Source organism: Pristis pectinata, chromosome 34 (genome assembly GCF_009764475.1).
Source record: "Pristis pectinata isolate sPriPec2 chromosome 34, sPriPec2.1.pri, whole genome shotgun sequence".
Classification (NCBI taxonomy): domain Eukaryota; kingdom Metazoa; phylum Chordata; class Chondrichthyes; order Rhinopristiformes; family Pristidae; genus Pristis; species Pristis pectinata.
In genome coordinates, this window is record NC_067438.1 from 11,837,796 (window position 1) to 11,862,993 (window position 25,198).

Consider the following 25,198-nt stretch of genomic DNA (forward strand, 5'->3'; position numbering starts at 1 on the left):
AAGGTTTAGATTTTTTAATAAGTTTTTTAAGTAGTCAAGTGGGGGCTCGACTGCGCAGGCGCGGCACAGGCAGCTTAAAAAGCAAACAGCCTATAGACCGGGCAGCGTCGGAGCGGGCAGCGGAGTGAGTGGCAGCAGAGTGTTCTGGGCTTTGGCTCAAGGGGCTTCGGCGCGAAGGGGCAAGGAGGGTAAGTAGCTGGTAAGTAGGTAAAGGCAAGGTTTACCTTTTGGTCATTATAGATTTGTAGGTGGGACTAACTAGGGAAAAAAAGGTAGTCAGATGGAGGACATGGTGGTGTGCTGCAGCTGTTTGATGTGGGAACTCGTGGACCTTGCTGCGGTCCAAGATGGCCACATCTGCAGTAAGTGCTTGAGGCAGGACGAACTTCGGCTCAGAGTTGATGAGCTGGAGTCGCAGCTACAAACACTGCACAGCATAAGGGAGGGAGAGAGTTATGTAGACGGTGCATCAGGTGACAGTCACCCCCCCTTAGGGTAGGTACATCTGAGGTTCAGGAGGCAGATAGAATGGTGACTGTCAGGGGAGGGAAGAGGAAGAAGAAGTCAGGCAGGCAGACAGAGCAGAGAACCCCGGAGGCTGTTCCCCTCAGTAACAAGTTTTCTGCCTTGGAAGCTGTTGAGGGGGATGACCTGCAGGGGCCTAGCTGCAGTTACCAGGTCTCTGGCACTGGGACTGGTACTGCTGCTCAGAAGGGAAGGGTGGGAAAGAGACATGCGGTAGCGATAGGGGACTCGATAGTCAGGGAAACAGACAGGAGGTTCTGTGGCAGTGAGTATGAATCCCGGATGGTATGTTGCCTCCCAGGTGCCAGGGTCCAGGATGTCACTGATTGGGTCCACAGACTTCTTGAGTGGGAGGGAGAGCAGCCAGAAGTTGTGGTCCATATTGGCACCAACGACATAGGTAGGAAGGGGGATGAGGTCCTGAAGAGTGAGTTCAGGGAGCTAGGCAGAAAATTGAGGAACAGGACCTCAAGGGTAGCAATCTCGGGATTGCTGCCAGTGCCACGTGATAGTGAAGGCAGGAATAGGAGGAGGTGCCAGATAAATGAGTGGCTGAGAAGCTGGTGCAGGAGGGAGGGTTTCAGATTTCTGGATCATTGGGATCTCTTCTCGGGAAGGTGGGACCTGTACAGAGAGGACGGGTTACACCCAAACCAGAAGGGGGCCAATATCCTTGCGGCGAGATTTGCTAGGGTGGTTCGGGAGGGTTTAAACTAGTTTGTGAGGAGGAAGGGAACCGGAGGAGTAGGTCAGAGGAAGAAGGGAATGGGGAAAAGTTAGATCAAACAGGTAGAGAGGCTTTGGGGAAGGAGAAGCAGAATTCAGGCTATAAAAGTCGTAAGGTAGATGGACTGAAGTGTGTTTACTTAAATGCAAGAAGTGTCAGGAATAAGGGGGATGAACTGAGGGCTTGGATAAGTATGGGGGACTATGATATCGTGGCTATTACTGAGACGTGGCTGACGTCAGGAGAGGAGTGGATATTGAATATTCCTGGTTTTCGGTGTTTTAAGAGGGATAGGGAAGGGGGGAGAAGAGGAGGAGGGGTGGCGATACTGGTCAGGGACACTGTTACGGCTGTGGAAAAGATGGATGTTGTAGAAGGATCATCTCTAGAGTCCGTATGGGTGGAATTAAGGAACAAGAAAGGAGCAGTTACTCTACTAGGAGTATTCTACAGGCCCCCCGGTAGCAGTAGAGATATAGAGGAGCAGATTGGCAGGCAGTGTTTGGAGAGAAGCAGAAATAACAGGGTTGTTATAATAGGAGACTTCAACTTCCCAAATATAGACTGGAACATGCTTAGTGCCAAAGGTTTGGATGGGACGGAATTTGTTAAGTGTGTCCAGGAGGGATTCCTGACGCAGTATGTTGACAGGCCGACTGGAGGGAATGCCATGTTAGATCTAGTTTTAGGAAATGAACTGCGACAGGTGAAGGATCTATTGGTGGGTGAGCATTTGGGGGACGGTGACCATTGCTCCATAACCTTTAAGATTGTCATGGATGGGAACAGGTGCAGAGAGGACAAGAGGTTTTTCAATTGGGGAAGGGCTAACTACGAGGCTATAAGGAGAGAACTTGGGAGTGTAAATTGGGATGTCCTTTTTGAAGGAAAATGTACCATGGGGATGTGGTCGATATTCAGGGATCTTATGCAGGATGTTAGGAATAAATATGTCCCGGTGAGGCAGAGAAGGAATGACAGGGTGAAGGAACCGTGGGTGACGAGAGAGGTGGAACGACTTGTTAGGGAGAAGAAGGTAGCATACGTGAGGTATAAGCAGCAAGGTTCAGACAGGGCCCGTGAGGAATATAGGGTAGCGAGGAAGGAACTTAAGAAAGGGCTGAGGAGAGCTAGAAGGGGACATGAAAAGGCTTTGGCTAGTAGGGTTAAGGAAAATCCCAAGGCCTTTTTCAAGTACGTGAAGGGTAGGAGGATGGCTAGGGTGAAGGTAGGTCCGATTAAGGACAAAGGTGGGAGAATTTGCCTGGAGGCGGCGGAAGTGGGAGAAGTTCTGAATGAGTACTTCTCTTCGGTATTCACCAGGGAGAGGGGTCTTGATGATGCGGAAGGGAGTGCTGGTAGGGGTAATGTTCTCGAGGTTGTTGATATCAAGAGAGAGGATGTGTTGAAGTTGTTAAATAATATTAAGACAGATAAATCTCCGGGGCCTGACGGGATTTTCCCCAGGCTGCTTCGAGAGGCTAGGGAGGAGATTGCTGAACCGCTGGTAAGGATCTTTGAGTCCTCGTTGTCTACGGGGGTGGTGCTGGAGGATTGGAGGGTTGCGAATGTTGTCCCCTTGTTCAAAAAAGGTAATAGGGATAGGCCAGGGAATTATAGACCGGTGAGTCTCACGTCTGTGGTGGGTAAGCTGTTAGAAAGGATTCTAAGGGATAGGATTTATGAACACCTTCAGAATCATGGACTGATTAGGGACAGCCAGCATGGCTTTGTGAAGGGAAGATCTTGCCTCACAAGTCTGATAGAGTTCTTTGAGGAGGTGACCAGGAAGATTGATGAGGGCAGTGTGGTGGATATGGTTTACATGGATTTTAGTAAGGCGTTTGATAAGGTTCCTCATGGTAGGCTTCTTCAGAAGGTCAGAGGCCAAGGGATCCAGGGAAGCTTGGCTGTGTGAATTAGGAATTGGCTTGCATGTAGAAAGCAGAGGGTTGTGGTGGAAGGAGTGCCCTCGGATTGGAGGGCAGTGACTAGTGGTGTCCTGCAGGGATCGGTTCTGGGACCTCTACTTTTTGTGATATTTATAGATGACTTAGATGAGGGGGTGGAGGGCTGGGTTAGTAAGTTTGCGGACGACACTAAGATAGGCGGTGTTGTGGATAGTGTGGAGGGCTGTCGGAGCTTACAGAGGGATATTGATAGGATGCAGAGCTGGGCTGACAAGTGGCAGATGGAGTTCAATCCGGAGAAGTGTGAGGTGGTACACTTTGGAAGGACAAACTCCAGGGCAGAGTACTGGGTGAATGGCAAGGTACTTGGCAGTGTGGAGGAGCAGAGGGATCTGGGGGTTCATATTCACAGTTCATTGAAAGTTGCCTCACAGGTGGAAAGAGCAGTTAAGAAGGCCAATGGGATGTTGGCTTTCATAAGTCGCGGGATTGAGTTTAAGAGCCGCGAGGTGATGATGCAGCTTTACAAAACTCTAGTTAGGCCACACTTAGAGTACTGTGTTCAGTTCTGGTCGCCTCATTATAGGAAGGATGTGGAGGCATTGGAGAGGGTGCAGAGGAGATTTACCAGGATGCTGCCTGGATTGGAGAGTATTGAATATGAGGAGAGGCTTAAGGTGCTTTATTCACTGGAAAGGAGGAGGATGAGAGGAGACATGATAGAGGTATATAAAATATTGAGAGGAATAGATAGAGTAGACAGTCAGCGCCTCCTTCCCAGGGCACCAATGCTCAAGACGAGAGGTCATGGCTTTAAGGTTATGGGTGGGAGGTTCAGGGGAGATGTCAGAGGGAGGTTTTTCACCCAAAGAGTGGTTGGTGCATGGAATGCACTGCCTGGGGTGGTGGTGGAGGCAGATACATTGGACAGGTTCAAGAGCTTGTTGGATAGGCATATGGAGGAACGTGAGATAGAAGGATATGCGGGAGGAAGGGGTTAGGTAGTGTGAGGGTGGTCTGATGGACGGCACAACATGGTGGGCTGAAGGGCCTGTTTTGTGCTGTATGGTTCTATGGTTCTATGGTTCTATGGTACATCGATAGAAGTTGGTGAGTGTCAAAGGGGACATGCCAAATTTCTTTAGCCTCCTGAGGAAGTAGAGGCGCTGGTGAGCTTTCTTGGCCATGGCATCTACGTGATTTGACCAGGACAGGCTATTGGTGATCTTCACGCCCAGGAACTTGAAGCTCTCAATGCTCTCGACCTCAGCACCATTGATGTGGACAGGTGCATACACACCGCCCCCTTTCCTGAAGTCAATGACCAGCTCTTTTGTTTTGTTGATGTTGAGGGAAAGGTTGTTGTCATGACACCGTACCACTAAGCTCTCCATCTCCTTCCTGTACTCCGACTCATCGTTACAGGGGACTTTAATGGGGGGGATTGAGATTACTGGACTTGAGGGACTGAGTTATGGAGGGATGTTGAGCAGGTTGGAACTTTTTTCATTGGAGTGTAGGACAATGAGGGGTGATCTTATAGAGGTGTGTAAAATCATGAGGGGCACAGATAGGGTGAATGCACTCAGTCTTTTTCCCAGGGTTGGGGAATCAAGAACTAGAGGGCACAGGTTTAAGATGAGAGGCGAGAGATTTAATAGGGATCTGAGGGGCAACTTTTTCACCCAGAGGGTGGTCAGTATGTGCAATGAGGAAGTGGTTGAGGCAGGTACATCAACAAGGTTTGAGAGGTACTCGCACAGGTACATGGATAAGAAAGGTTTAGAGGGATGTGGGCTAAACGCAGGCAAATGGGACGCGTGACGGGAATCTTGTTCCACTTGGGCTGAAGGCCTGTTTCTGTGCTATGTGACTCTATGACTCCATAACGTAGACTTGCTGGGCCTAAAATGGGTCGTGTGGTAAGGAAATGTGGATCCATGCACAGGAATACCCATGCAGAAGATTGTACATGGACTAATGAGTAGTAAGGTGCCTCCTCCATAAGATGTCAAGGTTCCATTGAACCAAGGCAAACACTTGGCAGTGACGATCATGTCACTGTGTAAATTGTTTAATAAGAGGAACGAAGGGGGATTTCACCACGGCTTTCATCTGCGCTCTGAATCTGCTCTGGGTCAAAGCATAAACACAGGTGTTTGTGCAGGAACCGGTGCACCTCAGCAGGAATGTAATTTGTACGGCCAAATACAGCGAGCTGGACCCTTTAAAGGTGACGGTCTCGGTGACACCGACCCAGGCGTGGATCACGCTGATGGGAGCCGACATAGCGGCGAAGCTTCCCGAGATGGCAAAGAGCAGGATGATGGATGTCCTCCGACTTTTGATCTCGGGGTCGCCGTTGGGGTCTCCGCAGCGACTGATCCTCAGGGCTCTGCGAGCCCTGCTGGCCACGAGGATGTGCCTGGCAGTCAGCGAGTTCAGCAGCAAGAGGGCAGGGATGGGGAGGAACGTGGTTGAGAGCGTGGTGACCCAACGGTGAGCTGCCCACACCGGTGAAGCGAGATACCCCACCATGGTGCAGCAACCATACTGGACACGGTTAACAGTGAAGCAGGGCTCGTAGCGGAAAGGCAGAGGGATGTTGGTTAATAAGCTGATCAGGGAGACGGCTGTCAGGACCACAGCGGCTGTCCTCTCAGTGCAATATCTCAGCCTGAGCTCCCCACAGCAAATGGCCACAAAGCGGTCAAAGGTGAAAGACACGGTGAACCAGGAGGTGAGTTGTAGGCTGAAGCCCTGTAGGAAGGCGCTGGCCCGGCACACGGGAGTGTACTTGAGTAGCGAGTCCGGGGAATGATACCGAACGATCTGGCTGACTGTCACGTTGAAAACCAGCACCATGAGATCTCCCACTGTCATGGCCATCATGTAGCAGGTTGTCTCTTTGGAGAGACCACACTTCCCTTGGAGCAGGATCAGGAAGGACAACAGGTTGACTGGAAGAAATGTAAAACAGTGAGAGGTGGTGAGGGAAGATGCTGGGAACACTCAGCAGGTCAGGCAGCGACCGTGGAGGAAGGAATAGAGTCATTGTTTCAGGTCAAGGATGGAAACACTCAGCAGGTCAGGCAGCGACTGTGGAGGGAGGAACAGAGTCAGTGTTTCAGGTCAAAGACCCTTCATCAGGAACTTCCAGCATCCGCTGTCTTTGGATTTGCAGGATTCAGAAATTGGGATCATGATGTCATGGCTTCACAGAGACAGACCCTTCGGCCCATTGAGTCCGTGCCGACCATCAAGCACCCATTTACACCGATCCTGCACTGATCCCATTTCACTCTCCCCACACTTCTGTCAACTCCCCCCAAGATTCCATCCCTCACCCACACACTGGGGAGCAATTTTCAGCGGCCAATTAACCCACTGACCCCGCATGTCGTTGGGACATGGGAGGGAACAGGAGCATCTGGGGGAGGGGGGGGGGGGGAAACTCACACGGTCACAGGGAGAACGTGCAAACTCCACACACACGCACAGAGACAGCGCCGGAGGTCGGGATTGAACGGAGCACCAAATGTTATTGGCCCGGGATTTTGTTGGGAGGAACATTTGGTGAGCTCATGGGCAGCCATTTTGTGGTGTCACGGGAGTGCACAGTCGGGAAGCTGGGACGGAAAGTGAGGAGCCCTCGGCTGTCAGAACCCAACCGGAAGGTCATCTACCTGAAGCCTTCCCTCCGTTTCACCGCTCAGTGGCACCAGATCCCTCCCTCAGCCTGCCCTCCTCACTCCTCCCCTACATTCACCCCTCCCTCAGCTTCCATTCCCTCCTCCCCTACATTCACGCCTCACTCACGTTCCCCTCCTCCCCTCCCTTCACCCGTCCCTCAGACTCCCTCCTCCTCCCCTCCATTCACCTCTGCCTCAGCCCCTGCTCCCCTCCATTCACCTCCCTCAGCCCCCTCCTCCTCCGTCCCTCCTCATACACCTCCCTCACCCCCCCCTCCCTCCCTACTCATTCACCCCTCCCTTGGTCTCCTCTGCACAAACCCATTCACTCATTAATCCCTCTCTGCTCCCTCCTCCCCTCTCACTTACCCCTCTTCTGCACTCCCCCTCCCCGTTCCCTCCTCCCTCCCCTTCCCTCTCATTGATCCCCCCTCCCTTTCTTCTGCATAACCTCCTTCATTCACCAACCTCCTCCCTCTGTCCCCCCTCCTTCTCTGCTCCCTCCTCCCCTCCTCCATCACGAATCCCTCCCCCTTCCTGCCACCTACCACGTCCTCCGCTTCCGTTCCCCCCTCACCACCCCGCCCCCAACCACAGCTCTCTACACCCCCCCTACCTCGGCCACCCCCCCCCACTCCCCATCCACCTATCCCCCTCTCCCCTCTACCCCAGCCGCCCCCATCCACCCCCTCCGGTGCCACTCCCTGGCTGCCCATCGCCTTCCACGTCACCCCTGCCCCCACCAGACAGGGACTGGCAGCGTGCCCAGGGACAATCCCCACCCCCCCAACTTCCTCCACCCAAACCCCCTTCCACCCCCCTCCCCCCAGACCCTCAGGACCCTTGGCCACCCACCTGACACCACCAGGTGTTGGCCTAGTGTGCCCCCATCCCAGTGCCCGGCGGATGGGGTGATGGGTGACACTGCCAGAGACTGCAGAGAAGATGGCGAGATGCCAACATCCCCTTTGCTGCTAATTTTGAATAAGGGATTAATTAGTGCTCAAAGTTACAGTGGCCACTGTTACCACAGCCCTGGGAACTCAACCGACTATGATTGTTAAAGGTGGCACAGAGCAGTGGTCTCTCTCCTGTCACACGTTTTCCCTTGCGGTAGATTTACAAACCCGGTCGTTGGATCCATTTACCCAACTGTGCAGTAGAACAACTGTTTCCCTGGTTAGGTAGCGCCAGTGATCGTTTCTGGGTGAAGGTGCTCCCATTGTGAACACGTTTAGTTCCCCTGAACCCGGCTGGTGATTTCACACCTTGTCTAATGAACGTCACAGGTTGCCCACAATGGTTACTCCATAATTCGCCTTTGGGTGCGACCTACTACCTTCGTGGAGCATTCACAGTAAAACTTGGAGCACATAGTGTAGGCATTGTCAAATAAACTTGGATTGTTTTCACTTTAGTGTCAGAGGCTGAGGGGAGACCTGATAGAGGTTTATAAAATTATGAGAGACAGAGATAGATCAGATGTTCAGAGTTGTTATCCCAGAGTAGGAATGTCAAGTACAAGAGGGCACAGCTTTAAGGGCTTGATTCCATTCAACACACAGTCCCATTTCTAAGTCCATTGAAATGAAGGTGATGGAGCAACCGATCCCTTTCACAGTAACTGTTGGGTTAACGATGAGTCAGAATCAAAACTGGGATGAAATTGTGCATTTATACAAATAAAGGCACTTCACATCAACAATGGAGCTCTCTCTCTCTTTCTCTCTCTCTCTCTCACTGTGTGTGTGTGTGTGTGTGTGTGTGTGTGTGTGTGTGTTCATGTCTCTCTATGTGAGTGTGTGTCTTTCTCTCCCTTACTGTGTGTGTGTGTCTGTGTGTGTGTGTCTCTCTCTCTCTCTTACCCTCACTGTCTCTGTGTGTGTCTCTCTCTCTCCCTCACTGTCTCTGTGTGTGTGTCTCTCTCTCTCCCTCACTGTCTCTGTGTGTGTGTCTCTCTTTCCCTCACTGTGTCTGTGTGTGTGTCTCTCTCTTTCCCTCACTGTCTGTGTGTGTGTGTCTCTCTCTCCCTCACTGTGTGTGTCTATCTCTCTCTCTCTCTTTCCCTCACTGTGTGTGTGTGTGTCTCTCTCTCTCTTTCTCCCTCACCGTCTCCATGTGTGTGTGTCTCTCTCTCTCCTCTGTCTCTCTCTTTGTCTCTCTCTCCCTCTCTCTGTCTCTGTCTCTTGTTCCCTCTCTCTCTATCTCTCTTTCTCTCTCCTTCTTTCTCTCTCTTTGTCTGTCTGTCTGTTTCTCTCCCTCTCTCTCTCTGTATATCTCTGTCTGTCTCTTTCTCCCTCTCTCCTCTGTCAGAGAGAGAGAAAGTTCAATAGGTGCTACTCAAGCCACTGAGATGGGATTTGCAGATAACATATTCAAACTCAACATACCATTTGAGAGCAAAGAACAAACTGCTGGAGGAACTCAGTGGGTCAGGTAGTGTCTGTGGGGGGAAATGAACAGTCAACGTTTCAGGTGAAGACCCCTCATCAGTCCGGATGAACTGAATAGTCTGATCTAAGAAGTGTATGTAGACCACCCAGTTTAACCTGCAGAACGTTACCCACCTCTCAGTGGGGCTGGACTGATGAAGGGTCCCGACCCAAAACGTCAACTGTCCGCATCCCTCTGCAGATGCTGCCTGACCTGCTGAGTTTGTTTTTTGCTCCAGATTCCAGCGTTTACGGTCTCTTGTGTCTCTGTATCATTCGATAGTCTGGTGTGGTGGGCCGAAGGGCCTGTTTCTGTGCTGTGTGACTCTATGCCTCAAGCACATACAGTAACAGTGAGCCACAGCCCGCGACTGGGGCTGAAGCCCATGTCCCTTACGGTAGGGTGGAGGCCAACGGGATAGGAGCGACCGTCTTCCTTCCCCCATTGAAACCGATGGCGAGGAGGTGCACAAGGTGGCCACTTGATCCCTGCCTCTGACCAGTTACTGGGAAGATGCAGAGATAGCAACTCTGCAGCTAAACGGGGCTCCCCTGCAGGAAATAATGGATGTAAATGACTTACCGGGTACTCCAATCACTGCAAGAATCGGGTAGAAGATCTGGATCGGAAGTGCCTGCCGCCCCATTCTCTGGTAAAAGGAGGCACTGAATGAAGAAGAGCTTTGGAAACGGTCAGATTTATCCCTGACCCTATTCCTCTGACATCACCCATGTCATTAACCAGAACTAATGTACAAACATGAAGATGCACCCCATCACAAGCCAGTAATTAACGTGAGTTCTGCACTCCCCAGAGAACAGTGTGATACAGATTTGGATTAATTTATTGTGGAATACACCAGGGTGCAATGAAATTCCTTGCTGGCGTGAAGCTCACAGAGTAAACAGTGACTTCAGCCTCAACACTACATTCTGCATTCTGTTTTTCTATTCATTCGCTCGATGTACTGACGTGTGGCATGATCTGTCTGGATGGCACACATACAAAAGCTTTTCACTGTGTCTTGGTACATGTGACAATAATCAACTACTTCCAATACCAACATTTACATGGGAGTAATAAATAAATACAGTGACGTGCACAAAACAACAGTGGGGCAAAGGTTGCCGTGTGGTCTGAAGTAGTGCTGACAATGAGGGAATAACCGAGAGAGGGAGAATTAAGAGTCGGAGAACATGGCAGCATCACCAGGAAGGGGATGGGAGAGGGGTGGACGGTCCTGGAGTCTGACAGCAGTGGGGAAGAAGCTGTTGTTAAGAAGGCATATGGTGTGTTGGCCTTCATTAGTTGGGGTATTGAGTTCAAGAGCCACGAGGTGATGTTGCAGCTTTATAGAACTCTGGTCAGACCACACTTGGAGTATTGTGTTCAATTCTGGTCGCCTCGTTATAGGAAGGACATGGAAGCTTTAGAGACGGTGCAGGGGAGATTTACTAGGATGTTGCCTGGATTAGAGAGCATGTCTTACGAGGATAGGTTGAGTGAGCTAGGGCCTTTCTCTTTGGAGAGAAGATGAGAGGTGACTTGATCGAGGTGTACAAGATGATAAGAGGCATAGATCGAGTGGACAGTCAGAGACTTTTTCCCAGGGTGACAATGGCTAACTCGAGGGGACATAATTTTAAGGTGAATGGAGGAAGATATAAGGGGGATGCCAGGGGTAAGTTTTTTTACACAGAGAGTGGTGGGTGCATGGAACACACTGCCTGCAGAGGTTGTGGGGGCAGATACATTAGGGACATTTAAGAAACTCTTAGATAGACACATGAATGATAGAGAAATGGGGGGCTATGTGGGGGGGAAGGATTAGATCTTACAGCAGGATAAAACGTCAGCACAACATTGTGGGCCGAAGGGCCTGTACTGTGCTGTAATATTCTATGTTCTTTTTAAAACCTGAAATACAAGTTATCCAGGTCCGGAAATTTATGGAGTGTTGAAGATGCTGGATCCTTTAATGAATCCTATGTCTCTTTATGTTTATCATTCCCAATGCTCCATAGTCTGCTTCCGCATCGATGCCTGCATCTCACCATTCGTCCATGAAGACAGGCACAGAACAGTCATACACGTCTCCCACCGCCACACACAGACTGCTCTGTTGGTCTCCAGTGGGACGGTCTCCACTCTATTCTCTCCCCGTTCCTGTTTCATAAGGTTTTCTTTGATTTTATCCAACAATATATTTCTTTACTCTCCTATATTTCACCCTGTGTCTCATGGCCTCTCCAGTCCTCTTGCAGTGCAGAGCTCTCCCTGTTTGTTGCCTTACCCAATCCCATTTATCTCCCACCAACTATGTGGTGTTGGATTGGGAGCTGCTCCAAGGATTTTACTGGAAACATACTTGATCCCAGCTCCCATTTTCTCCTCACTGAACATCTCCCAGTCCTCTGACACTGATTTGCTGTTTCCTGTCCACTTTTGCTAAATACAAACCCAGTTAAATTATCCAAAACCCAGCAACTTCTCCAATGTCCTTAATTAATTATCCACCTTTGTCCTTTTCTATGCTTATGCCAATATGAATTGAATTATGATCACTGTCCCCAAGATGCTCCCCATCTCTTTCTATAGATGGTCCCTAATTTCTAGTCTCCAGTTTTTTCTGTTTTTTTATTTCAGATTTCCAGCATCTGCAGTTTTATGATTTCCATTATTGTCTGTCCATTTTGCTCTCTATTTAGTGAGCTATGTACCTGTTTTTTCATGCCTATGGTGCTAACAGTCTTTATCACGATCTGTCTCACTGCCTTATTTACCAATCTATCCAGCTTGTGATCTATGTAATCAACTATGCAGTTGTCTCATTATTTGTCCTTCTAGATGTGGAGCAACGTATATCTCGAGCTGTGTATTTATCTCACCAGCTGTCTATTTCATTCTGAGTCAATCTCCCCATCAGTTAGTTTAGTTATCTGTCTATTTCACTGGTTATCTGCCTTCCAATTTGTCTGTCTAATATTTCGCTTGCTATCTGCCTCTGAACCAATCTGTTTACCTTGCTGTTTGATGATCTAACCCTGTATCTGTCTCACTATCAGTCCAAGTCACTATCACTCCAGCTCAGAAAAGGGCAGAAACACTCGGCAGGTCAGGCAGCGTCTGAGGAGAGAGAGAAACAAGAGTCAATGAACACAAGAAAGTTGGAGCAGGAGTAGGCCACTCGGCCCCTCAAACCTGCCCCACTGTTCAATATGATCATGGCTGATCTACGCTGGCTTCAACTTCATCACACACACCAGCCTCCCCTCTGCCGACTCTGTCCACACTTCCCACTGCCTCGGGAAAACAGCCAACATAATCAAGGACCCCTCCCACCCTTCTCACTCTCTCTCTTCTCCCCCCTCCCGTCGGGCAGAAGATACAAAAGCCCGAGAGCACGTTCCACTAGGCTCAAGGACAAATTCTATCCAACTGTTATCAGACTCCTGAACAGAACTTTCATAGGCTAAAAGTTGAACTCTTGATCTCCCAACCTACCTTGCCGTGGCCCTTGCACTTTCCTTTTCTACGGCACTGCACTTTCCCTGGAACTGCAACACTATATTCTGCATTCTGGTTTCTTTCTACGATGTGGATGTAATTATGTCTGGCATGATCTGTCTGGACAGCAGGCAAACAAAAGCTTTTCACTGTATCTCGGTACACATGGCAATAATAAACTGATGCCACTGGATCCTCTGATGTGTCAGTACCCCATAACCCTCAATGATCCACTTTAATGCCCTTTCATTAGAAATGAGGCAAAGTCATTGACCTTACTCCGCTCTCCACACAAGCAGCAGCACAGTGACACAGCAAGGGCAGCTGCAGCCTCGCAGTTCCAGTGACCTCCAGTGCTGTTGTACATCTCCAAGGTTTTCTGCTAATCTTCCCGATATCTCCTTTAGTAATTCTCCTGTGGAATGCATTGTGGCATTTTCATAAGTAGTGCATTAATAAAACTTCTTGTAACCTTTGTACACAAAATGCACAGACACTCCATAGCTGTGGTTGAAGGTGGTTGGGGGCAGCGGGCAGAAAGACCCAGGAGCACCCACTGCTGCCAGAATGGGACAGTAAATGGCCGATACCTGATCAATTATTGGCTGCTGCGTGTTCATTGCGAGGAGCTGTGCTCCTTCAAGTTGATTGGTCACCACCCTGTTCAGATCCACTCCATTCAAAGCCGAGAGAAACCTCACCAGCACAGAGTAAATGACATTAAGGACAGTCACTGAACAAACAAGCTAAACAACTGTTTTGCAACAGACCAGGGAGTAGAATGTTGTTCCAATGTTCCCCAGTGGAACTCATTACAATCGAGGGTGACTGCTTCCGAGATGTGAACTTTCTCAGACCCCTTGTCTACTGCACTGCCTCGTGTATTCAGTCCCAATGTTATGTCAGGAGATGTGTCACACTATATTGAGGAACAGTATATGTTTCCACTTCTGTTACCTTAGTCTGAGTCTCAGAGAGAATGGGAAATACGTTTCCCATTTCTTATTTTGTAGAGTTGGTAAATGATGCGGTGCATCTGTCATAAAGAAGATTCACAAATGCAGAAAGTGTGCAGAAGATTGCGCGCAATTGTTAGTCCACCAGAGGTGTGGGAAGCTGGTTATGGCCGGGCAGAGCATCATCTAAGAGTCGCAGGGTCATCGAGTCACACAGCACAGAAGCAGGCCCTTCGGCCCACCACGTCCATGCTGACCATCAGGTACCACATCTACTCTGCCTACAGTTCCTCAGGAGCTCCAGATGTTCCGTTTTGACAAGGCAGACAGATGCTGGAAGGAAGCACTTTAACTGTGTAATGAATGGTGTGGGAGGTACTACATCAGACCAAGCAGGATCACTCCATTTATTGGTATTGGCATTGGTTTATTATTGTCACTTGTACCGAGGTACAGTGAAAAAATTGTCTTGCATACCGTTCGTACAGGTCAATTTATTACACAGTGCAGTTATGTTGGGTTAGTTCAGAGTGCGTTGAGGTAGTACAGGTAAAAACAATAACAGTACAGATTAAAGTGTCACAGCTACAGAGAAATAAGGTGCAAGGTCACAACAAGGTAGATCGTGAGGTCAGAGTCCATCTCATCGTAAAAGGGAACTGTTCAATTGCCTTACCACAGAGGGGTAGAAGTTGTCCTTAAGCCTGGTGGTACGTGCCCTCAGGCTCCTGTATCTTCTACCAGATGGAAGAGGGGAGAAGAGAGAATGTCCCAGGTGGGTGGGGTCTTTGATTATGCCGGCTGCTTCACCAAGGCAGCGAGGCTGCATGTCCTGAGAAATAGAAGTATCCTAAATGAACAAAAGCTCCACTTGTTGGGAAACCATGGCAACGTAAACTCTGAATTGCTTTCATTGATTGACAAGATGTGGGTGTCACGGCAGGGCCCAGCATTTACTGCCCATCCCCAGGTGCCCCTCGAGAAGCTGGCGGTGCCACCTTCTCCAACTGCTGCAGTCCTTCCGATGAGGGTGCTCCCACAGCCGGGCAGGGAGTTCCAGGAGTTCGACCCAGCAATGAGGAAAGCCGCGCTCTGTTTCCCTATCAGGGTTGTGGGCACCTTGCAGGGGAACCTGCGGGTGGCGGTGTTCCCCCGACCTTCCTGCCCTTGTCCTTCGTGACAGAGGTCACAAATTGGGGAGGTGCTGTCAGAGTTCTGAGTCACTCGGTGCATTTTGTAGAAGGTAGTGTGACCAACACTGAGGAGTGTAAGTGACAGTATTGGAGCTGGACAAGTGATGTAGAGAACAGCTATTCAAGAAACTCTCAGCGTGTGTTGTCTGGGGTCTCACTGCTTTTCTCAGAGCCCTTTCTATGAACCAACGTCATCACTGAACCCTCACAGGCACATTACATAGAACACAGAACAGTACAGCACATGAACAGGCCCTATAATTAAGCTAATAACACCTAATCCCTCCTGCCTGCACATGGTCCATACCCCTCCATTCTCTGCACATCCATGTGCCTATCTAAGAGCCTCTTAAATGTCTCTGTCGTATCTGCCTCCACCACCACCCCTGGCAGCGCATTCCAGGAACCCACCATTCTCTGTGTAAAAAAACTTGCCCTGCATATCTCCTTTGAACTATCCCCCTCTCACCTTAAATGCATGGCCTCTGGTGTTAGATATTTCGACCCTGGGAAAAAAGATACCGGTTGTCTACCCTATCTATGCCTCTCAGAATCTTACAAATTTCTGTCAGGTCTCCCCTCAGCCTCTGCCACTCCAGAGAAAACACCCCAAGTCTACCCAACCTCTCCCGATAGCCCACGACCTCTAATCCAGGCAGCATCCTGGTAAACCTCTTCTTCTCCCATTTCACATTCCAGGGTTTTCACCCAGTGATGGAGAGCCAGCGATACATTTCCAAGTCAGGATGGTGAGTGACTTGAAGCAAAACCTGCAGGTGGTGGTGTCACTGGGCACCTTCTGCCCTTGTCCTGTTTGTTGATGTGGGTTACAGGTTGCGGGAGGGGTTCCTGGTGCAGTGACCTGGGCGAGTAACTCGAGTGCACTTTGTTGATGGTGAACGATGCAGCCACTGTGCACTGGTGTAGAGGGAATGAATAGTTAGGATGGTTTATGGAGTGCCAAGCAAGACGGCTCTTTAGTCCGAGGTGGCATCAAGCTTCTGTTCTCAGTCTCCGGTGTCTTGTTGTTGACTTTCTTTCCCAAGAGAAATAGATCTGTGCAATTCACTCTGCCATAGACGGGGCTTAAACTTCCTCAGCCAACTGAGGCAATGAAAACTCCAGTAATCTGCCACACTTTAGTGGTCAGGATAAGGCAGATCTTCCTGACCATTGGATATTACTCCTATCAATACTCCAACGCACTTGTTTTTAGATGTTACGCAGCAGTATAATCAACTTTCTAGTGAACCCGGTGAATTTAAAGGGTGTGTAGGAAACGGAACCCTGGTGAGTTTAAAGGAAGCGTGGGAAACAGGCCCCTGGTGAGGTTAAAGGGAATGTGGGAAACAGGGCCCTGGTGAGTTTAAAGGCAGCGTTGGAAATGGGACCCTGGTGAGTTTAAAGGCAGTGTGGGAAACAGGGACCCATTGAGTTTAAAGTTGAGTTGGAAATGTGACTCCAGTGAGTTTAAAGAACCTGCAGGTGGCAGTGTTCCCCTGACCCTCCTGCCCTTGTCCTTCGTGACAGAGGTCCCAGGTTCAGGAGGTGCTCTCAGGTTCCCTAATCGAGTAACTGCAGTGCATTTTGTAAAAAGACACAGTGACCAACACTCAGGAACTAAAGTGACAATATTGGTAAATGGACAAGTGATGTAGACAACAGCTATTCAATAAACTCTCAGCGTGTGTTGTCTGGAGACTCGCTGCTTTTCTCAGAGCCCTTTCTATTGAACCAATTTCCACACATCCTCTGAACCAAGGTCATCACATGTTACAAACTTTCCCAATTTCCTTATGATCCCTAGGGATTACTCCTTCAGTACACCCCTGCTGGCCCTTGGCCACAACCAAGGGAGCCATGTGATTTAACACCATATAATACCCCTTGATCTTGGTCAATTATTATCACACGGTCTGGAGCATTGTGCACCGTTATCCAAGCTCCCTGTTTATACTGTCCAACATTGTGCACTTGGTATAGGGCAAGGGTTTTATTCTGCCGCTGGATCAAGGTGCAGGGAACAGCCCCTATAGTATATACTCCTTGCAATTCTTCAGTCAGTTTCTCATGTTCCTCCAATGCAGTGGCTGCCTTTCTAGTGCTGTGAACATTACTGCTGTACAATGTTGTTTACCTTTTACCTTTTCATCATGAGCTTGCTGGAGAATGTGTACTGAGATCCCCAGAGGGGTATTACAGTCCAAGTGCCATCGTTCTTTACCGAGACACTTCTGGACCTTGGTTCAGTTGACCACTTCCCACAGTAACCCACACTTTTCCCGTCCCTCGTCTTGGGGCTTTCACACGATTGCCATGACTCTGATGCTCTTCAGTTCCTTAACTCAGCTGCTTGTATTTTTCATAACGAGCTGAGTCCTGCTGCATTGGTAATTGGTAAATTACACGGTAGTGTAGCAGTTAGCGTAACGCTATTACAGCGCCAGCGACCCGGGTTCAATTCCGCCACTGTCTGTAAGCAGTTTGTATGTTCTCCCTGTGTCTGCTTGGGTTTCCTCCGGGTGCTCCGGTTTCCTCCCACATTCCAAAGACATACGGGTTAGGAGCTGTGGGCGTGCAATGTTGGCACCGGAAGCGTGGCGACACTTGCGGGCTGCCCCCCAGCACATTCTCAGTAACGCAAAAAAACGCATTTCACTGTGTGTTTCAATGTACACGTGAGTAATAAATAAATATTTTATTGTCACATGTACTGAGGTACAGTGAAAAACTTTATTCGGCATTCTGTTATTGCATTTCCCTTGTACTACCTCGATGTACGGGTGTAATGAAATGATTTGTATGGACGGCATGCAAAACAAAGTGTTACAGTTACAGATAAAGTGCAGTGCAGGCAGACAATAAAGTGTGAGGCCATAACGAGGTAGATTGAGAGATCAAGAGTCCATTTTATCATACTACTGGACTGTTCAAAAGTCTTATAACAGATAGCGGGATAGAAGCTGTCCTTGAGCCTGGTGGTACGCACTTTCGGGCTCTTGTATCTTCTGCCCAGTGGGAGGGGGGAGGAGAGAATGTCCGGGGTGGGTGGGGCTGTTGACTATGTTGGCTGCTTTACCGAGGCAGCGAGAAGTGTAGAGAGAGTCCATGGAGGGGAGGCTGATTTCTGTGATGTGCTGAGCTGTGTCCACAACTCTCTGCAGTTTCTTGTGGTTGCTGTAGTTGCCATACCAAGCCGTGATGTATCCGGATAGGATCCACAAAAATTGGTGAGGGTCGTCAGGTACATGCTGAATTTCCGCATCCTCCTGAGGAAGTACAGGTGCTGGTGAGCTTTCTGGGCCATGGAATCTTTGTGGTTGGACCAGGACAGGCTATCAGTGATGGTTACACCAGGGAACTTGAAGCTCTCAACCATCTCCACCTCAGTACCATTGATACAGACAGGGGCGTGTGCTCTGCCCCGCTTCCTGAAGTCAATGACCAGCTCTTTTGTTTTGCTGACATTGAGGGAAAGGTTGTTGTAACAAATTCCCGAATGAAATGTTTTTCAATAATCAAGAGCTCAAAGTCATGCCCAGCTAATTGACTTTATTGTTACAACCCCCAGTTGCTTTGAAGTTACAGATATCACCTCGGATGGCCAGTCCTCACAGTTTCCCTGTGGAGACCGTGCATTGACGTTGTTTGTAGCTCTGCTTTGACTTGGAGTGTTTCTGGCCACTTATGTAGTCAAACAGGCTGGCGTGACCAAGCAGGCGGGCCAAAGCGCACATGGCGTGCGTTTTCTCTCTCTCTCATCAGTAAATCAGCAAACGTCTCATGTTTTTGTCTCTCTCTGTCCCTTTGCTCAATTCAGCACCTTTGACTCTCACGTAGCCGTTACGATGGCCATTCCTTGTTTAGGCAATGTCCTGCACTTCTCTCAGTGACGAGGGTTTTAACAATTAATGTGACTACCATAGAACATGGAACATAGGAAAGTACAGCACAGTACAGGCCCTTCGGCCCATGATGCTGTGCTGACCTATATAAACCTACTTTCTAACCCTTCCCTCCTACACAGCCCATAATCCTCCATTTCTCTTAAACAACACTAACATTAAAACAAACAATACAATCACAGGATGATATCTAATTTCAGAAAATCTACTTTACCCCAAAAACACTGTTGAAAGTTAATGGGTAAAAGACAACCCTAATCACTACAGTTCAGCAACACACTGACCACTTTCATCACTTTGCACTAAAATGGACTTTGTTTTTCTTTTGTTCTAATTGTGCTGTTTCTTGTAAAAATTGTGTTTAATTTATGTTTAATTTATGCTTTTCTTGTGAATGTTGCTTATCTGATGCTGTGTGCCTGCGATGCTGCTGCAAGTAGGTTTTTCATTGCACCTGTGCACACCTGGACTTGTGCAGATGACGATAAACCCAACTTTGACTTTGATAACGTTCCCATGGTTTCATGATACTGGGTAAGCCAATAGACTGAGTTTATTGTGCAAACCATGGCAACATTATTCTGACTCTTTTCTACTGGCAGTTTGATCTAATTTCCATCCTCCCAATAAACAACTTCCAGAGATACTACATGTGCACACTGTTTTCCATTATCGAATGTTGGAATCGGAATTGGTTTATTATTGTCACTTGTACTGAGATACAGTGAAGAACTTGTCTTGCATTCCGATCGTACAGGTCAATTCATTACACGGTGCATTGAGGTAGTTTCATTCCCATTGTTCCAATATCTGAGGAGTTAACAGCACCCAATCCTGCTCCAACACCTCCTGATACCGTCCATTAAATCTCCCCTACCTCTTCTCGTTTGTTTCTCAGATGGAGAACATTGCCTTCAGTTTTGCCAGAGCTGATGGGTAAATGGTGCACAGCTTGTGTTATATTTATCCACGAAACTATTTGCTGGCTACTCTCGGCACTCTTGCAGTTCCCATTTAATTTCCTATTTTTATTATTTTCGGAATACAAAAAATATTTCTTCCAACACCCCCTCTTTGCAAGGTGGGGTCTAATGAAGTCAATTTGCAAAACAGTCCATTTGCATTTTACTAGACACTGAACTCCAAACACATTACACATTTGCATTCGGGGAAACGGGAACCCTGGCTGCTCATTTGCATTTTAAAAGACAAATACTGTGGTCACAACAAAACCTGTTTTCTCAAAGAACTGAAAATAGGTAAGTCAAAAGACTGAGCAATATCTTTTAATCTTCTGGAAGAATATTGTTATTAAGAAAAGCAATGTTGAAGATTCCCAATTATTCAGTACATACCACCAGGCTCAAGGACAGCTTCTATCCCGCTATTATAAGACTATTGAACAGACCCCGACTCTTGACCTCACAATCTCCCTCATTATTGCCCTTGCACATTATTGTCTCCCTGCACTGCACTTTCTCTGTAATTGTAACACTATGTTCTGCATTCTGTTGCAACACACAAAAAGCTGGAGGAACTCAGCAGGTCAGGCAGCATCTATGGAGGGAAATAGACAGTCAACATTTTGCGTCGAGACCCTTCAACAGGACTGGAAAGAAAGAAGGGAGATAGACAGTATAAAAAGGTGACGTCTAATTTCTCCTCATCATTGACCTGATGTCTAATTTCCATCTCACACCAACCTTGCCGAGTAAAATCACCACGCCTTCCTTTCTCTCTGATTCGTTCTTTTGGTACTGCAGCTGATGTTCACTCGGCAACAATATGGGATCATCTACTCGAACTGTGGGTGGTAAAATTAAATGTACTCACCCGATTAGGAGCCACACTGCTGACGATCATCCTGTACAGCACCCTGCTGGCAGCATCAATTGTTGGAGGGATTGTGTGTTAAACCTGCACCCTGAATCTGGCTTTCACAAGGGGTCCAGTCACCCACCTAATTACGGCTCAGATCAGCGCAACACAGAAGGAAAATCTTAGAGAGCAGTGGTGTTTTTCTGGAACAAGTTGCTTTATTCAGGCCCTGTTACAGTGTACACTGCAGAGCACTTCGAGTGAGAGCTCAAAGGTAATCCACTGACCCAGAAACCTTTCAGCAATTTATAGCATTCACGTTACAATAGTTACATGTGGATTTCACAATAATTCATCAGCAACCCACTTTTCTTTGTAGTTTTTGGCACGACAATTAAGTTGGCCGTATTGCAGACTTGATCAATTTTCTATGATTCCCAGATATTCCTTCTTCAGGTGTGGAGTCAGACAGCACAGAAACAGGCCCTTCGGCCCACTGTGTCCATGCCGACCATAAAGTACCCAACCACATGTTCTCTGCCTACTGGTTCCAGAAATCCCCCCCAAGTGAATCCGAAGGAGCTCCAGCTGTTCTGTTTTGACAAGGCAGACAGATGCTGGAAGGAAGCACTTTAATTGTTCAAGGGAACAGTGTGGGAGGTACTCAATCAGTCCGAGCAGAATCACTCCATTTACAGCTGGATGTGATGATAACTAAAAGTATTCAAAGTGAGCAAAATGGGAGTGGGGGAAACAGGGACCCGGTGGATTTAAAGGGAGCAGGAAATGGGCCCCCGGTGGGTTTAAAGGGTGTGGGAAACGGGGCCCCAGTAGGTATAAAGGGAGCGGGGAACAGGGCTCCAGTGGGTTTAAAGGGAGCAGGAAACAGGGCTCCAGTGGGCAGGCATGGTAGTGTAGCAGTTAGCGTAACGTTATTACAGCGCCAGTGACCCGGGTTCAATTCCAGCCACTGTCTGTAAGAAGTCTGTACGTTCTCCCCGTGTCTGCGTGGGTTTCCTCCGGGTGCTCTGGTTTCCTCCCACATTCCAAAGACATACGGGTTAGGAAGTTGTGGGCATGCTATGTCGGTGCCGGAAGTGTGGCGACACTTGTGGGCTGCCCCCAGAACACTCTTCACAAAAGATGCATTTCACTGTGTGTTTTGATGTACATGTGACTAATAAAGAAATCTTATCTTTTTAAAGGGAGCAGGAAACTGTGCCCCAATGCGTTTAAAGAGAGTGTGGGATGGGATTCCCGGTGAGTTTAAAGAAAGAGCATGGGGAACAGAACCCAGTGAGCCGGATTCCGAACCATCGGAATTTCCGGACAATCAGGTCCTGGATTATTGGAGCTTTACTGCATGTAGCAGGTGGTCATTTTGGCACTGTACACTTTACAGCAGCTCCTCACCAAGACAGGTTTATAACCCCCACCATCTCAACACTGAGTAACAGGGAAACATGATGTCACTGCACTTAATCTCTGTGGTTTGAGGGGAAAAGAATCACACTCTTTGCAGATGAAGAAAGCACCATCATTTGTATTGAGTGGACCACATCATATTTTATTTTCACAGGTTGCAAGTTATATCAGCCACAAGCAGGAAAAAGCAAAGACTTTAAACATCTGAAGTTTAATCGTGTCCAGAAACATACGTTTGAGAAGCATCGAATGAAACAAATCATGATCACAGCACTTGCAAGGTCCCCACACTGAGGTGAAGCCACTGAGTTACTCTGTAGAAAAGGTCTGCAGGATGTGGAGGGGAGACCCAGAAATCACCAGTTACTAATTACAGCTGAGAACATGGCTCTTTCCACCATCCATCTCCTTCCCATCTCCACCTCTCAGTCAGGGGAACAACAAAGACCAGTCTTCTGGTGGGAGGGGGGACATGTGGACACTGCACAGCTGAGAGATCTCCACCCACCCCACCATCACCACCCCACCACCTGCAAGCACATGTCCATTGATCATACTTTGGGACATATGACCATATTTCTGCATGGAGTTATGGATTTGCGACTTGCTACAAAGCGAATTTCTGGCTGAGGTACAAAAGTTGGCTGCACTATTTGTCAAGAGGTTGCCTTTTATGGAACTGGCTGATTGAGAAGCTGTCTCGCTACTTCGAGGAGTTTCTGCATCGAGAATGGTGATACAAACACCCTGTTCAAACAAAAACAAAAATCATCATTACCTCTGTGGTTACCCAGGCCCTTCGTTATAACTAGCAATGAAAACCGACTGGATAATTATCAATGGCGACAGACCAGACGCCCTGTGACTGAGTTTGCTGTTGGTTCTGGGTTGGGTGGTCCAGTAAATGGATGCAGAGAGAGCAAAGCGACTTTGGCAGTGAAGTGACGGCGAACAAAACCATGTGAGATGGAGCTCAATTTGGGGAACTGTGAATGAAAATCAAAAAAAAAACCGCAGATACTGGAAATCTAAAATAAAAACAAAAAATGTTGGAAACACCCAGTGGGTCGGGCAGTCTCTGTGGAAAGAGATCTGTGGCACTGTAGGAACACCCAGTGGCGAGGCTGGTAGACCTGCTGCCTCACAGCTCAACCGAACCAGGTTCGATCCCGACCTCCAGCGCTGTCAGTGTGTGTGGAGTTTGCACGTTCTCCCTGTGACCGCGTGGGTTTCCCCCGGGTGCTCTGGTTTCCTCCCACGTCCCAAAGACGTGCGGGTCGGTAGGTTAATTTCCCGCTGTAAATTGATCCCAATGTGCAGGTGAGTGGTAGTATCTGGGGGAAGTTGATGGGGACGTGGGGGCAATAAAATGGGATTGGTGTAAATGGGTGGTCAGCACGGACTCAGTGGGCTGAAGGTCCTGTTGTGGTGCTGTGTGACTCAATGAGAAACAAAGGTCCCAGGTCCAAGACCCTTTGTCAGACCTCCTTCTGGTGGAGATACTCTCATGGTTCATTTAGGCAGGGAGTTCCAGGATTTTGACCCAGTGGTGAGGAAGGAACGGTGATATATTCCGAAGTTAGAATGGTGCGTGACATGGAGGGGAACCTGAAGGTGGTGGTGTCCTTCCCAGTCACAACCTGCCCTCGTCCCCAGAGGCAGAGATCGTGGGTTTACAACGTCTGTCGGTGTAGCCAACACAAGGACCTGGAACGCTTTTCCCTCCACAGATGCTGCCTGACCCGCTGAGTGTCTCCACCATTTTGCACTTTTATTATGGAGCCATAGAGAGATACAGCGCAGAAACAGGCCCTTCAGCCCATCGTCTGCGCTGTGAAGTACCCACTTACACTCATCCCATTTTATCTTCCACAACATTTAACCTTCTGCCCCATCTCCACCTCCCTCCATTTTACCCACAACCATTGACACCCTTAAAGATAGTTTTTTCGACTCTGCTTTGAGTGAACACAATGACTGAGCCACCTCGGCCCTCTGGTGCAGAGAATTCCAAGGGTTCCCCACCACCTGATGGAAGAAATTTCTCATCTCTCCTGGACTCCTTATTCTGAAGGTGACTCCTGGTCCTAGACTCCTCGGCCAAGGGAAACCTCCTTCCTGTGAAGTTCTTTACTGGGACCTGCTCTCATTTGTCTGAACTCTGGAGACTGTAGGCCAGAAACTTCCCAACTCATCTCAGTTCGAACTTCTGGGCTTGGATGTTGTTCCAGTGCTGTGTACACTCACCCAGTTCAGGAATGCTTTCTCCAGTCCAGAGTCACAGAGTCACACAGCTCAGAAACAGGTCCTTCAGCCCACCATATCCATGCTGGCCTTCAAGATGCTATCTGTACTAATCCCATTTACCAGCACTTGGTCCCTCACCTTCTGAACTGATTCAGTGCCTGTCTTGATATTTCTTAAATGTTGTGGGAATTGCTGCCTCCACCGCTGATGCTTGGACAGTGCGTTCCACACACAATAGACCAACAGATACGACTGACCTAATGCGGAGTGACAGCTGGGATCATCACCAGTTGGTTTAAGCCACAGACAACAACAGCTCCACCTTCCCTGTTTGTAGTTCTGGTCACCCCATTACAGGAAGGATGTGCAGGCTTTAGAAAGGGTGCAGAAGATGTTTATGAGGATGTTGCTTGGCTGAGAGGGTAATACCTATAAGGAGAGGTTGGATAATCTTGGATTGTTTTCTCTGGAGCATCGGAGGCTGAGGGAAGTCCTGATGGGGGTTTATAAAATTATGAGAGGCATAGACAGGGTAGACAGTCAGATCCCTGTCTTCCCAGAGACCTGTGTCAGACCAGAGACAAGTGTAAGGTAGGCTTCTTGCACTACCACGGATGTCTCTGATTGTGTCTTTTTTGCACTAAGGTCTTGTTTTTGCACAATCCTTTGCTCTCTCTCCCTTCGCTGCCTTGTATAGTTAATGTTCTGGGTGTTGTCTGTACCTACGTGCCTGTGACATTTCCCCAGGGTAGAAATGTCAACTACTAGAGGACATAGCTTTAAGGTGAGAGGGGGAAAGTTTAAGGGAGGTGTGCGGAGTAAGTTTTTTTTTTACTCTGAGTGTAAAAAACTTCCACAGA

The 25,198-nt window shown here is 48.5% G+C and overlaps 1 protein-coding gene across 1 annotated transcript; it reads right to left on the reverse strand.

Annotated features, from left to right (window-relative positions):
* Window positions 1-5,182: 5,182 nt before the first annotated feature.
* LOC127585881 (probable G-protein coupled receptor 139) lies at window positions 5,183-10,043 on the reverse strand. The gene is made up of 2 exons (XM_052043596.1): window positions 9,870-10,043; window positions 5,183-6,122 (listed from the first exon to the last, which is right to left on the reverse strand). Exons 1-2 carry the CDS (start codon window positions 9,931-9,933, stop codon window positions 5,221-5,223), a joined length of 966 nt encoding a protein of 321 aa, XP_051899556.1. The 5' UTR covers window positions 9,934-10,043; the 3' UTR covers window positions 5,183-5,220.
* Between the last annotated feature and the right edge of the window lie 15,155 nt (window positions 10,044-25,198).